This window comes from Perognathus longimembris, chromosome 11 (genome assembly GCF_023159225.1).
Source record: "Perognathus longimembris pacificus isolate PPM17 chromosome 11, ASM2315922v1, whole genome shotgun sequence".
Classification (NCBI taxonomy): Eukaryota; Metazoa; Chordata; class Mammalia; order Rodentia; family Heteromyidae; genus Perognathus; species Perognathus longimembris.
The window spans coordinates 20,212,446-20,225,357 of NC_063171.1; the positions used below are offsets into that span (position 1 = coordinate 20,212,446).

The 12,912-nt window shown below is 40.5% G+C and overlaps 1 protein-coding gene across 1 annotated transcript in view; it reads right to left on the minus strand.

The window, feature by feature from the left end:
- Rgsl1 (regulator of G protein signaling like 1) overlaps positions 1 to 12,912 on the minus strand; it is a 110,975-nt gene that overhangs the window by 43,591 nt on the left and 54,472 nt on the right. The window contains exons 5-9 of the mRNA XM_048358176.1: positions 11,524 to 11,628; positions 10,452 to 10,613; positions 7,790 to 8,754; positions 1,521 to 1,583; positions 442 to 661 (exon numbers count right to left, since the gene is read on the minus strand). Of these exons, the coding sequence (XP_048214133.1) occupies positions 442 to 661; positions 1,521 to 1,583; positions 7,790 to 8,754; positions 10,452 to 10,613; positions 11,524 to 11,628 (1,515 nt within the window). The remainder of the gene's footprint in view (positions 1 to 441; positions 662 to 1,520; positions 1,584 to 7,789; positions 8,755 to 10,451; positions 10,614 to 11,523; positions 11,629 to 12,912) is intronic.

Consider the following 12,912-nt stretch of genomic DNA (forward strand, 5'->3'; position numbering starts at 1 on the left):
CAAGACAAAAAGCCCTGGGCTCCTTCCCACTGCTCAGGTGGGATTTTGTGTTATGCTAGAGGCAGGAAGTGGCTGCTTAAAGATTTCATAGTTAGGCCCTTGGATCAGATTCCAGAAGAAGTCAGGTGAGGTGGAACATCAAGTGTGTAAAATGGAGTCTTCACTGATGACTGTGGTGATTGGTGGGCAGCAGTTTGCCCAACTTCAAGTGCCAGTAGAGGATGCTATATTAACTCACTTAGATTTAAATCCTACCTTGTCCTTTTACTGTGTGACTTTGGAAAGGTCACACCTTCTCTGCCTCAGTTACTCAGTACCTAAGAGCAAATAAAGCAATCTTTGTATTGTACAGGGCTGTATAATCCCTTAAAAATTAGTTAATTATTTTTCCAATTGCCTATATGTGGAGGTTAAAAGAAAATGAATAGTAACTTCTCTTACCTTCCAGAAACACTGGAGACTTCACTTCTACCTGGAGAGACCCACTTTTCCTCAGGTTCTCAGTAGCTACTGTTTGCCATGGAGGAGAATCCATTTTCTCCATGTTAGTCAAACTCTGGCTTAACTCCAGAGACTCCTGAAGCCTCTTGTAAAGAAAAATGCTGTCTTCTCGGCTTGGAGATTCTTTATGCCACTGGGCTCTGACGTACCGGTTCTGAGACTAAGAGAAGGAGAGACTGATTTGCTACAGGAATTAGCTCAAACAAGAGTTTAGAATAACTCAGTTCTCTAGGCCTTCCTGACACACATTTAGCCAGATTGTTTTAGATGTTTTTGTGTTTGATTTTTTGTTGGGTAGGGCTTGAACTCAGAGCTTGGCCACTATCTCTGAGCTCTTTTGCTCCAGGTTAGTGCTCTTCCACTTTGAGCCACAGCTACACTTCCAGTTTTCTGGGCATTAATCGGAGATATAAGTCACAGACTTTCCTGCCCGGGCTGGCTGTGAACTATGATCCTCAGATGTAAGCCTCCCGAGTAGCTAGAATTACAGGCGTGAGCCAATGGCATCTGGTCGTTTCCAATGTTACAAGCCACTGCTCTTTTATATACCAATCCTCTCCCTCTTCTACTTAAATCATTTTGTTTCCTCAAAAAATATTTTTCTTAGCATATATTAGTTGTTTGAAGTAAGGTTTGTGATATTTTCACACATGCAGATAAGGAACTTTGATCATATCCACCTGCTCTACTACTCTTTCTTATCCTCCTGCCCTCAGTCTCTCCTTTTATTATCTTTTTTTTTTCAAAAAAATTAAATGGGTTTCATTATGACTTTTTCACATTTGCATATATATACTCCCTACAGAGGATTTCTATGGACATGACTTTATCAACGTCAGCTGAGTCTTTTCCCTTGAGAGATTTTTGTGTAGGACACCAAACACTGAGACTATCTCTAGTGACTTCCAGGGGGGAAAAAGTCATCCGTTCATTTACTCTAGCAAAGAAGGCTACTAGGATAAAAGTGCCTTCTCTTCCCTCAACCTCGTGATTATTCCTCAACCCAAAGTCTGTCCTACTGTCACAAGGAGAAACCAGTAGTCCTCTTCATCCAGGAATTCATCGTACCAGTGGTTGAGGGTCTGAAATCCAAACACAACAAAAGTGTCACAAGATGGGTACTCACTTCAACGCATCTTTCTGGTCTGTGTCTACTTTGGCATAGAGAAAGCTGCAGATCCGAGATTCTCTCAACTGAATGTCTGATGGAGAGCAAATATTAGCTATCACCAACCACAAGACATTCCTTTCTTCCTCTGAATGTAGCAGTCCATACAGCTCATGAAACCTATCGCTAAGTCTTAGAGAATATTAATAAATATATTTGAAAAATATATAATAATTTATAGAACAATTACTTAGCATCTGCATACTACTTGATCCCTTTCCAAAGTACTCTTTTTGATTCTCAAAGTGGCTTTAAAAATGAAGCAACTTACATAGTCTATGGGGGATGGGTGATAAGAGGGGGGAAACAAATGGGAGGAGAAATGGTGAACACACATTGACTGTATGTTGTGTAAAATGTAACCTGAGGGCAGGGACAGGAGGGGGAAAGGAGGAGAAGAAAGATGGAAAGGTGACATTGATCAAGATGCATTGTACTCATAACCTGAATTCTGGAATTGAATCTTTATACAACTACTTAATAAAAATAAATAAAAGAACAAAAAGGAAAGAGAAATTATTAAGGGCGAGCACAGCATCCTCATGGTTCCTCACAGATTGCCAGGAATAAGTAGTGCATCCTCATATATCTATAGACTTATCAAATTCACAAATTTTATCCCAAATCTCAATTTACCCATGAGTGCAGAAACATGAAAGAATTTAGACTTTAAGTTCGTCCAAGACATCATAACCAAATGAGAGCAGAGCCAAGATGTAGACCATTACCAGGAGTCAGAAGTCAGGAAATAGACATCGGCTGCCAAGTTAAAGGGATTCAGCAAAGTATCTAGGTAATTGGAGGATGGTTGAATGTGGATGGATGGAATCCAGAAAAGATTGTCCAGAGCAAAGTTAAATGAAGGGTCATTTATAATTGGGACTGACTACTCAGGTAGTATACTTATTTACAGGTTCATATCTTCCCCAGTAAGTTTATGTGTTGTGAGTTTTTTGATTAGGACCAATTAATTGTGAAAAAGTCTCATTTTATCTAAATATGCATATTTAGTGTCCATAAGTGATATATTTGGTAGTATGATTTATATTTTCATGTGCTTTTTTGCTGTTGCTTATCATTTTTTTCATTTCACCTTTAGTATTTCTTGTACAGCACTTGTAATGAAAAACCCTTATATTTTATTTGTTTGGGAGTTTCCATTGTTCCTTCATTTTCTTTTCAGAAGTATTGGGGTTGAACTCAGTATCTCACACTTGCTAGATAGACACTCTATCACATGAGCCAACCCTATTTGCTTTAGCTTAATTTTCAAACAGGGTCTCTTGGTTTATGCTTGGGCCAGCTGTAAACCATGATACTCTACCTGTACCTCCTTTATACTTGGGATTGTAGGAAGGTGTCACCATACCCAGTTTATCCCTTTATTCTTAAACATCAACTTTGCCGGATAAAATAAATGGACTGATAGTTATTTTCTTTCAATGCACTAAATATGTCATCTGAATAGCTCCTTGTCTGCTAAGTCTCTGCTGATTAAGTTGTAGATACTCTTATTAAAGCCCCCTGGGCATATAAAAGGTCATTTTTCTCTGATGGATTCTTAAATTTTCTTTGTGGATTAATCCACAAAGAAATTAATTAATTAACTAAATTAATTAATGTAGTTGTGTTGTTTGGTAGTGGTACTCAGTTTTAAACTCTGGGCCTTGTGCTTGCTAGGCAGGCTCTATATCACTTGAACTATACCCCCAGCCCTTTTTGCTTTAGTAATTCTCCAAATAGTGTTTTTATGCCTATGCCTCAGCAGGCCTGGACCATCATCTTGTTGTTTACACTTCCTACATAACTGGGATGACAGGAGTATGACACCCCCCCCTAGCTTTTTGTTAGTTCATATGTGGCCTCATAAAAGTTTTGTATGCGATAGTGTTTATGATTCTCCAACTTTTTCCTCTGAGTAGCTGGGATTACAGATGTGAGCCACTGCTCCCGGCTCTTTGTAGATTTTTTAAAACCATTTAATAAAAGCATGTTTTAGTATAAACTGTGCTCTGGAGTCAACATCCGTGGGGCTCCTTGATTCTCATCTATCTGGATGCTCATTTCTTAGATTCTTGATGTTTTTAGCTATTACTATTATTATTATCATCATACTATTTTGTACTGTCGCTGGGTCTTGAACACAGGGACTGAGTACTGTCCTTGAGGATTTTTGATCACAGCTAGGAATCTACCACTTGAGCCACAGCTCCACTTCCAGCTTTTTGGTGGTTCATTAGAGATGAACCTAACTGGAGATGAATCTTCATATCTTAGCCTCCAAGTACCTAGGATTACAGGTGTGAGCCACTGGTGCCTAACACCATTATTTATTTAAAATTTGTACCTCTATTCCATCTTCCAAGAAATCCACAAATGTGTATATCAATTCACTCCAGTGTCTCACCATGTCCGTACATGTTCTTCCCTCTTTTTCTTTTGTTTCTCTCCACAGATAATCTTCAAGTGGCCCATCACTGAGTTCACTAACTCTTCTGCTTGAACAAGTCTGTTGTTGAAGCTGTTTGTTGGATTTTTCAGTTCAGTCACCATATTTTTGTCATTCTGGAGTTTATCTCAGGCCCTAGGCACTGCCTGTGGCTAGTGCTCTACCACTTAAGCTATAGCTTCATTTCCAGCTTTTTGTTGGGGGGGGGGGATTAATTGAAGATAAGAATCTCAAGGACTTTCCTTCTGGGTTGGCTTTGAACTAAGATCCTCAGATCTCAGCCTCCTGAGTAGCTAAGATTAGACATGATCCATGGGATCCTGGCATAGTTACTATATTCTTGAGATCCATACTTTGTTTCATTCTTTTTTTGTAGTTTTTCTTTATTGAACTTCACATTTTGTTTCCAACTTTTAATGATACTTAGTTGTTTATCTTTATTCTCTTACTGTAAACTTTTTTTAAAACATGATTATTTTGAATTCTTTGACAATCAGTGCATGAATCTCCCTGTCCTTAGCCTCAGCTGCTAGAACTTGATTTTCTTTGATGGTGTCATGCACATTTGATTCTTCATGATCCTTACAGTCCTGCACTGGTGTATGTGACTTTAAAGGACAATTTATTTTCTTCAATTTTTTTTGCCAGTCCTGGGGCTTGAACTCAGGGCCTGGGCACTTCCCTGAGTTCTTTTTGATAATGATTAGCACTCTACCACGTGAGCCATAGCACCACTTCTGGATTTTTCTGTTGATGTGGTGCTGAGGAATCGAATCCAGGGTTTCATGCATGCTAGGCAAGCACTCTACCACTAAGCCACATTCCCAGCTGATCCTTTTTAATTTCTAGACTAGTTTAGTCAATAAAAGTCTTTAACCAGATATCCCAGTCAGGGATTTTGAGTCAGTCATTTGCTAGTTCTTGTAGTCATACTTACTGCTAGGATCTATAAGTCTGTGGATCCACTAGGATACAAGTCTGTAGACAGGTGGAGATGAAGCTTTTTCCATGGTAGATGAAACAGGGGCTCCTTCTGGGTCTGCAGGTGAGGCCAGAGCTGAGGCCCAAGTAGACAAGGATGGAGCCGGGTCTAAGAGCAGTGTGGCACAGCCATCACCAAATCTAGAGATGGGTTTGGCCCCTGCTGGTCCCACCCATGGACAGGGGGCCTGAGATAAATGGACATTTTAACAGGGGAACAAGTAGTACCTCCTGGATTCCTAGGACATTGATTTTTTTTTCTACAACTTTAGTTGAGCAGGATGGAATTAGATCACAAGTCTGATTCCACATGTAGTCAGGTCCTGTCAATGAATATTTCCAGACTTGCAGGCTTAGTTTCTTCTGGGACCATGGAGGGCTGGTAGTAGGACCATCAACAAGTGAGACTAGAGCTTAGTCCACAGAGGAATGGAACTACTTTTTGTTCTTCATCTCGGACTACAATTGGCAGGCCTGAAACTAGGTACACATCAGCTTTTTCAAAGCAGTTTCCCTTGGTCTTGGGTTCCATCAGGGTGTCACAAACTCTTTCTTGGGTCCCCAAAGTTTCCATATATCCAAGTGTATATAGATAGTTGTCAAGTAATGTTTTTAATGGGTAGATGAGGGCTGAGGATCTCCTGAGGAACTTCTTGCTGATGTCATTCTGAGTATCTATGTATTTAGTGGCAAGTGGTAAAGTAATGGGGGAAAGATGGATATTTGTAGGAAAATAGCTAAGGAATGCTCTAATGAGACAATATCTCTAGGATAGAGACTAAAGAGAACTGAAGACTGAGTATACATGTGTATGCATCTTGCACAATAGTAGCAGCAGAGCCAAGTTAGCAATGTGCCTGAGTGACATGATACCATATGTATGGGGAGGAGTAACTGAAGTCAGAGAGGCAAGGTGAAACATAGAGAATAATAGGGTCTTGTTAATTTTTGTAAGGTCGTTGGATTTTACTGAAAGAAAATGGATTTATGGAGGTAGAATATTATCTTATTTTAAAAGACTTCATTTACTTCCTGTCACCCAATGTCAGTAAAATGACACCATTGTATTTTGGTAGAATCACAGAGGTTGGTAGAAATCCTTCTGCATATGGGAAAAGAAAGACAAGGAAGCAGAAATTTAGAAAGTCGCTTCAGTAACCTAGAGCGTGAATGGAGCAAGGAAAGGGAAGAGTGGGAAACTTCTGGGTAGATATTAAAGTTTGATTCTTCAGGATTTGTGAAATGTACTAGTCATGGGAATGGGGTAAAGAAGTAGATTAAAGATGATACCAACTCTTCAGTCTGAGTAACTTACACAAGACTTCACTAGACCAACACCTTCAGCATCTTTATGGAAGACCAAGAAGACAGCGTTGTACATCCCAGTCTGATTTTTTGACTTTCACAGTAGGCAAGGAAATCTCTAGGTCTCCATTAATCCAGAACATTGTAAAAGAAAGTTATGACTGTTGATCCACTGGTGTGAATTGGCCCCACACTAGCTAGATATGCATCCCTGGAAATCATTAGATCATAGAGCTAAAAACTGTTGGGATCCTGGTTCAGCACAAGACTACCTGTGTGCCCTTAGTGTAATTCATTTACTCAATCTGAGTCTCACTTTCCTTATTTTTACAACAAAGGCAACAGCACAACTCTTCACTACCTCTTGAAGTTGCTAAGAAGCATAAAGGAGACAGTGTGTGGGGGTGTGATTACATTATAATATTAAAAAAAATTTGTTTATATCCATCCTTGCTGGTCACATCTGCCTTATTTACTTGTGCTTTGGAAGGCAGCCTGGGAAGACTATATAAACAGGCTCTGTTGTCCTCTGATTGGGTTCTTCAAATGAGGTTTCCTGGTAGGCAATGGGAAAGGAGAAGGAGAAGGAGCTTAGGTTAACTCTAACCCTGGATTCCTCCTAACTAGATCACTGTGGACTGGCTACAGTTTTACCTGGTTATTATAGCTAAGTGTCTCAAGCCATGGAGATATGTTTCTCCTGGTTCTAGTCTCTGTTCCCTCTCTTCAACTCTTTAGGCCTAGGAATGACAAAGATGTCTCAGCCTTGGCTTTGTGGTAGGTATTACATTCTGGAATTCTCTCAGCTGTCTTGATTTCTTTAACAGTCCCTTTCATTTGACTCTTATCTGCTATCCAACTTGCCCCTACCATTTGTTTTCTGCCAAATGTGGTGACATAGTAGTCACATAAGGGGTCTTACTTCTGGTAATCTCTCTTGTGATGTTTTGGGGTTATACTCAACCCCTCAAAAATGGCTACTTTCTTGATGGCTAGAGTTTGGAAAAGGGAGACCCTGTTTTTCAATGCACAATACTTTGAACAGAGTTCTTAAAATCTCCCTCAGAAAATATTCTGACTTTCATGGTTTGGGGGGACTGCCATATAAGGAGAAGTAAAGAAACAGAAGGTGAATGTTGACCACCTATCACTGTATTCCGTTTTGGAGTTTTGAATTGTCATAGGAGATTATAAAACTCAGGCCTTAAGAAATGAGCTAGCTTTTCAATATATGAAGATTTGTGTGGATAAGTAAACCATTAATGCAAGTTCATATTGTAAGTATAGATGATCAGACAAGATTTTTGGTCAGACTTGACCTACAATACTAATCTATTTCTTGGAGATGTGTCTAAGCATTTTTATTAAGCTATTTCATTGCCTACCTTGCAGATCTCCATCTGGGCTTTTGAGATCCAGGGGTTGGCATCCCCAGAAGGCAGCATCTTCTTCAGGCCCAGAGTAGTTTGAGGTGTGAGTGGTAAGCATGGACCATTCTGCTCATTCAAGTAGATCTCACAGATTCTATCACTGAGCATGTGACGAAACACTGAATTCCCATTCTTTCTGTTACTCATCAGAACACTGAGGAAGTGGTGCAGGTCTTGCCATAGGTCCAGGAGTTTGGTCTCTACTTTCAAATTCAGCTTCTTCAGGAAGTCCCGGAAAGGACTTCCTGCATAAGCATCAGCACGCAAAGCCCAGTAGGTATATCTAAAAGACAGCCTTTGCTTGATAACCTTATTGATTGTCATCTGAGAGGAGTGAATAAAGATAGGGGTGGATGTTCTCAGGTGGGAAGAGAACTTTGTCTCAAAGAGGCCCTCCATGTGGAGGCTTTCAGGTTTTTTCTTCACAGTGGACTTCATGACACAGTGACGATCCTTTTCCAGGAGACAAATTAATCTCTCCCTTGCAGAATCTACTTTCAGGGGAGGCATATGCATAGTCATCTTCCCGTCATCTGAAAGCTCTTGTGAGCTGATTGGGCAGACATCTGGCTTGGGGACCATTTCCATAGACCAAGAGCCAGGATTGATCAAATACCACATCTTCCTCTTGACTCTTCTACTTGAGTAGCGCTTTGGAGGGCGTTGGGATTTCTTAACACTCATGTTCAAAGGGATCCCTCCTGCACCTATAGTGTAAACGCTGAACCGGCGTGACTCATACTCCTGCAGCAGGTCACAGCATGCTTCCTCACTCGCCATTGTCATCTTGCCATGGTTGTAAAAGTTAGGGAGCCAATAGCTCTGGAGTTTGAATAGAGCTACTTTCTGCATGTGGCTTAGGATCTCTCTTCTGGTGGTGGATTGATTGGGATGCCAGATGGAGAGGTTCAGGAGGGACTCTGGAAAGAATATAGACAGTTGAAGAGTGAAAAGCCATGTGATGATGGCGAGGATGAATTTTTAAATTTTCACACATCTTGGTATATAGTGTTTAATTCGTTCTTCACAGTATTGTGGGATATAAGCAGGTAAAACATACAGTGGAAATGTTCTTAGATTTTTCTCTGTATGTAATGATTCCTTTCTCCAAAGGAATTCCTACCTGCTTTCTTCCTCATAGAATAAAATATCACATTGCTGTTTGTTTTGTATGGTATTTAGGCTATTGAATGTTATTATGAAAAAAGCAAAGGTTATAAGAAAAAGTGATTTAAAATGAGAGAAGCAATATCTGGATGGAATTTTTTTCCAGATAGATGACCAAACGGAGTAGTTTGGGCTGGAAAATTGGAGTCAAATCTTTCAAATTGTTGTCAGTACCCACTATTCAGGACTTTATTGCTATCAGTTTTCAATGATCTGTATTGAAGGAGTGTGTGTGTGTGTGTGCGTGTCTGTGTGTGTGTGTGTGCGTGCCAGTGCTGGAGCTTGAACTCAGGCCTGTGTTCTCCCTTAGTTTTCTTGTTCAAGGTTGATGCTCTACCATGTGAGCCACAGCTCCACTTTCTCCAGTGATCTATATGAGTAGAGAGATTTGGCTAATCTGAAACAACACAAAGATATTGGGTTCAAAGTAATTCCTTGTAAAAACTTTCTAATGTGTCTCTGTTATTATAAAAGTGATGTACAGAGGGGTTAGAGTTACATAAGTCAGGTAAAGAGTACATTTCTTTTTGGACAATGTCACCCCATCCCTCGTTCTCTCCTAGTTTTCTCCTCCCATCTCCACCCACAAGTTGTATAGCTCATTTTCAACATAGTGTCCAGTGAGTAGTAAAATTTTTCTAAAAGAGAAAACAGTCTCTGGAAGAGGAAAAACTGGGGGAAAATAAGGGAGGGGTGACACTGTTCGATAAAAAATATACTCATTACCTGACTTATATATCTGTAACTCCTGTGTACATCATCTTTACAATAAAATTAAATTAAAAAAGAAAATGGTCGCATTTATCAAATAAAGCAATATGAGTAAATCTGGTTCCTAGAGAAAAGGTCAGAAAAATTTTTATATGAAGATCCAGATAACAAATATTTTAGGCTTTGTGAACCACATATAATTTTGCATTTTTTAAACCTTTAAATATTGTTTACAAATACTATTTGCTTCTAGGCAATACGTATATGTGGACCTTTGGCCCACAGACGGTAATTTTTTCAAGAGAATCCCAACTCATTTTTTTGTCATAGTGGGACTTGAACTCTGGGCCTTATACTTTCTAGGCAAGTGCTCTACCACTTGAGCCATGAGCCATGCCCCTAGTCTAAAGGGAATCCTCAACACTTGCTTTTAAACAAAGCTGTACAGGTTCAGAAGGTACATGAGCTTTTTGGTTGCTCTGTCTCAATTTCTATCCACTCCTTCTGGAAAATCCTCACTGGAAGATAGTATCTCAGGAAGAGACAAATATTGAGGACAGCAGGTCTCTTTCAACCCTTCCTGGGTTAAGGGCTGGGATTCCTATGACATCCTTACTACATAGCAAATGGAGCAGGTGACAGCCTGAAAAAGCAAAAGACTAAGGGTTACCGAACACTAATTTCATGTTTGCTTCCATCACCCAAGGATTTTGATTCCAATATTCTTTACGATTCTTACTGATATTCACGTTGCAAAGAGTTACCACCCTGGAGCCCTCCTGCAGGTGGGTGGCCTTCAGGGCGAGGAGAAGGGATAGGTAGTAATCCTGTACATCTACATTGGTCTCATCTATGCTCAAGATCTTCTCAGCAAGAATCCAGAAGTCCACCAACTCTTCACCTAAAGACCAGGTAAGAAAGACAAAGATCAGCATCGTGGCTCTGCATACCTGTATGAAGCTGCTCTGTGCCCTCCATGCACACACCAGCTGTCTCTACCCCATCAGCAATCATCACTATTAGGCCCTCCTTCTGCCTAAGATATTATCTCCAGAAAAATCCCAAAATTGGGGAGGATTAGGGCCATTCATAACTTTGTGGTTGTTGAAAGATTGTCACCTTAAGGAAAACTGCAAAATATCATGAGATTATTTGAATTTTGTTCCCCCTCCCCTCAAAAAAAAAGAAGATTGAAAAAAATATTTCCTACATTATTCACTCCAAACAACCAGCCACAAATCACTGCGGCCTAAAGGTGCCAAGAATCACATTTTTTTTTTATTTTACAACTTTACTAAGCCTAAACTTGGGGTGGCAATCTGAAAGATGAAATCTGTCTACTGCTCCATAATCTGCTCTTAGGAGACTCAGGGTGTCACCCTTAATGAAGGTCAGTTCTTGCATGAAATTTAATGTCCTGACTATGTTAACTGTCAATTTTTCAGCCCTCAGGAACAAATGGGCCTGATAAATCAGGGAACAGTGGCTCCTCATGATGTCCCACTGGGCTTATCCTTGCTTCCTGCCTCTCTCCCCTACCATACTGGCTGTATTCTGAAGCAGGGACCTAGGGCTTCACTTTTGTATCTCAACCTTCCAGCACAGTGGCTGCTACATACAATGCCCAATACACACTATTGTTAAATACATGGATGAACAAATGGATGAAGAAAGGGACTCTGATAGCTTTTACCCAAATTGCATTATTAAACATTTCTTACATTTACTGCAGTTGTCAGCTGGAGTTATGGAGAAGCTGGACACTGTTAAGAACTTGTAAAAAAAACTCAAGAACAACATGGAGAACCCACCTGCACTGTCCTTGAGGTAGGAAAAGAAGCGCAACATCCCTCTGACCCCGCCGATGCACTTCTCCAGTAGCCACTGGTCTGCCTTTTGCCATCTCATCATTTTGGCTGTCAGGTAAAGTCCATGGTAAGAATGAGAGTAAACTCTTCCCTGCCCTGTCTCCCAGCTCAGTGTGACTGAGAGAAAACAATGGCCAGTTACATGAATGGGGTCCTGGCTAGGTGGTGGCTTTGAAGGTAGGCATCTCGTGACACCTGTTAAGTGGCTTGTGAGGGACCCACAGCCTGCACACAGCTCAAAAAGCACCTTCCACGGGGGTGGTGAGGAAAGCAATAGATTGGGTTACTCCAAGAAAAATCTAAAATTTGCATGTCTGAAATACCATGGTGACACCCCTGGGTATAATGAATAGTTTTGTTAAATAACTTAATTGCTGTTTTAAAGGTGACTACAGAGAGTTACTGCTTCATAAGTCTGGTAATGAGTATATTTCTTTTTGGACAATGCTACCTTTTCCCTCTCTTTCTTTCTTTCCCAGCTTTTCCCTCCAGTCCTTACCCACGAGTTTGTATAGTTCATTTTCAATATAGTGTCTAGTGAGTACCGCTGTTGCATTTGTTCACCCTCTGTCCCCCATTTCTGTGCCCTCACTTACCACCCCTCAAGGACAAATAAATGAACAAACAAAACAAAAAGAAAAGAAAAAATCCTCTTATTTCCATTTTCTGGAGTTCATTTCAATAAATATGTATTTTATATAATCAGAGGCATAGAGGCACTGTACTTTTGTGTTCCTTCCCTAAGAGTATCCTTCTTTGGTCTCAGTGTGTGTGAATGCCTAGAGTCCTGTATAATTTGTCATGTCCTGGTGTATTTTAGATATATCTTCTGCATGTGAGAGAAAACATGTGCTGTTACATTAATATATATTAGTAAAAACGGATGTTGGCTGAAGGCATGGCTCAACAGGTAGGACACCAGCCATGAGTGAGGGGGAGAAAAGCAAACTCTAGCCTGGCACTGGTGACTCACACCTATAATCCTAGCTACTCAAGAGGCTGAGATCGGAGGATCAAGGTTCAAAGCCAGCCTGGGTAGGAAAATCTGTCAGACTCTTATCTCCAACTAACCACCAGAAAACCAGAAGTAGTGCTGTGGCTCAAGTGGTAGAGCACTAGTCTTGAGATGAAGAGCTCAGGGACAGCATCCAGGTCCACAGTTCAAGTCCCACTGCTGACCAAAAAAACAAAAAACCAAAAGAACAAGCACACAAAATCCTGAGTTCTTACTTTGGTACCAACATGACATATGCGCGCACACACACACACACACACACACACACACACACACACACACACACACACACACTAGCTGGTTGTTGTTGGCTTGTG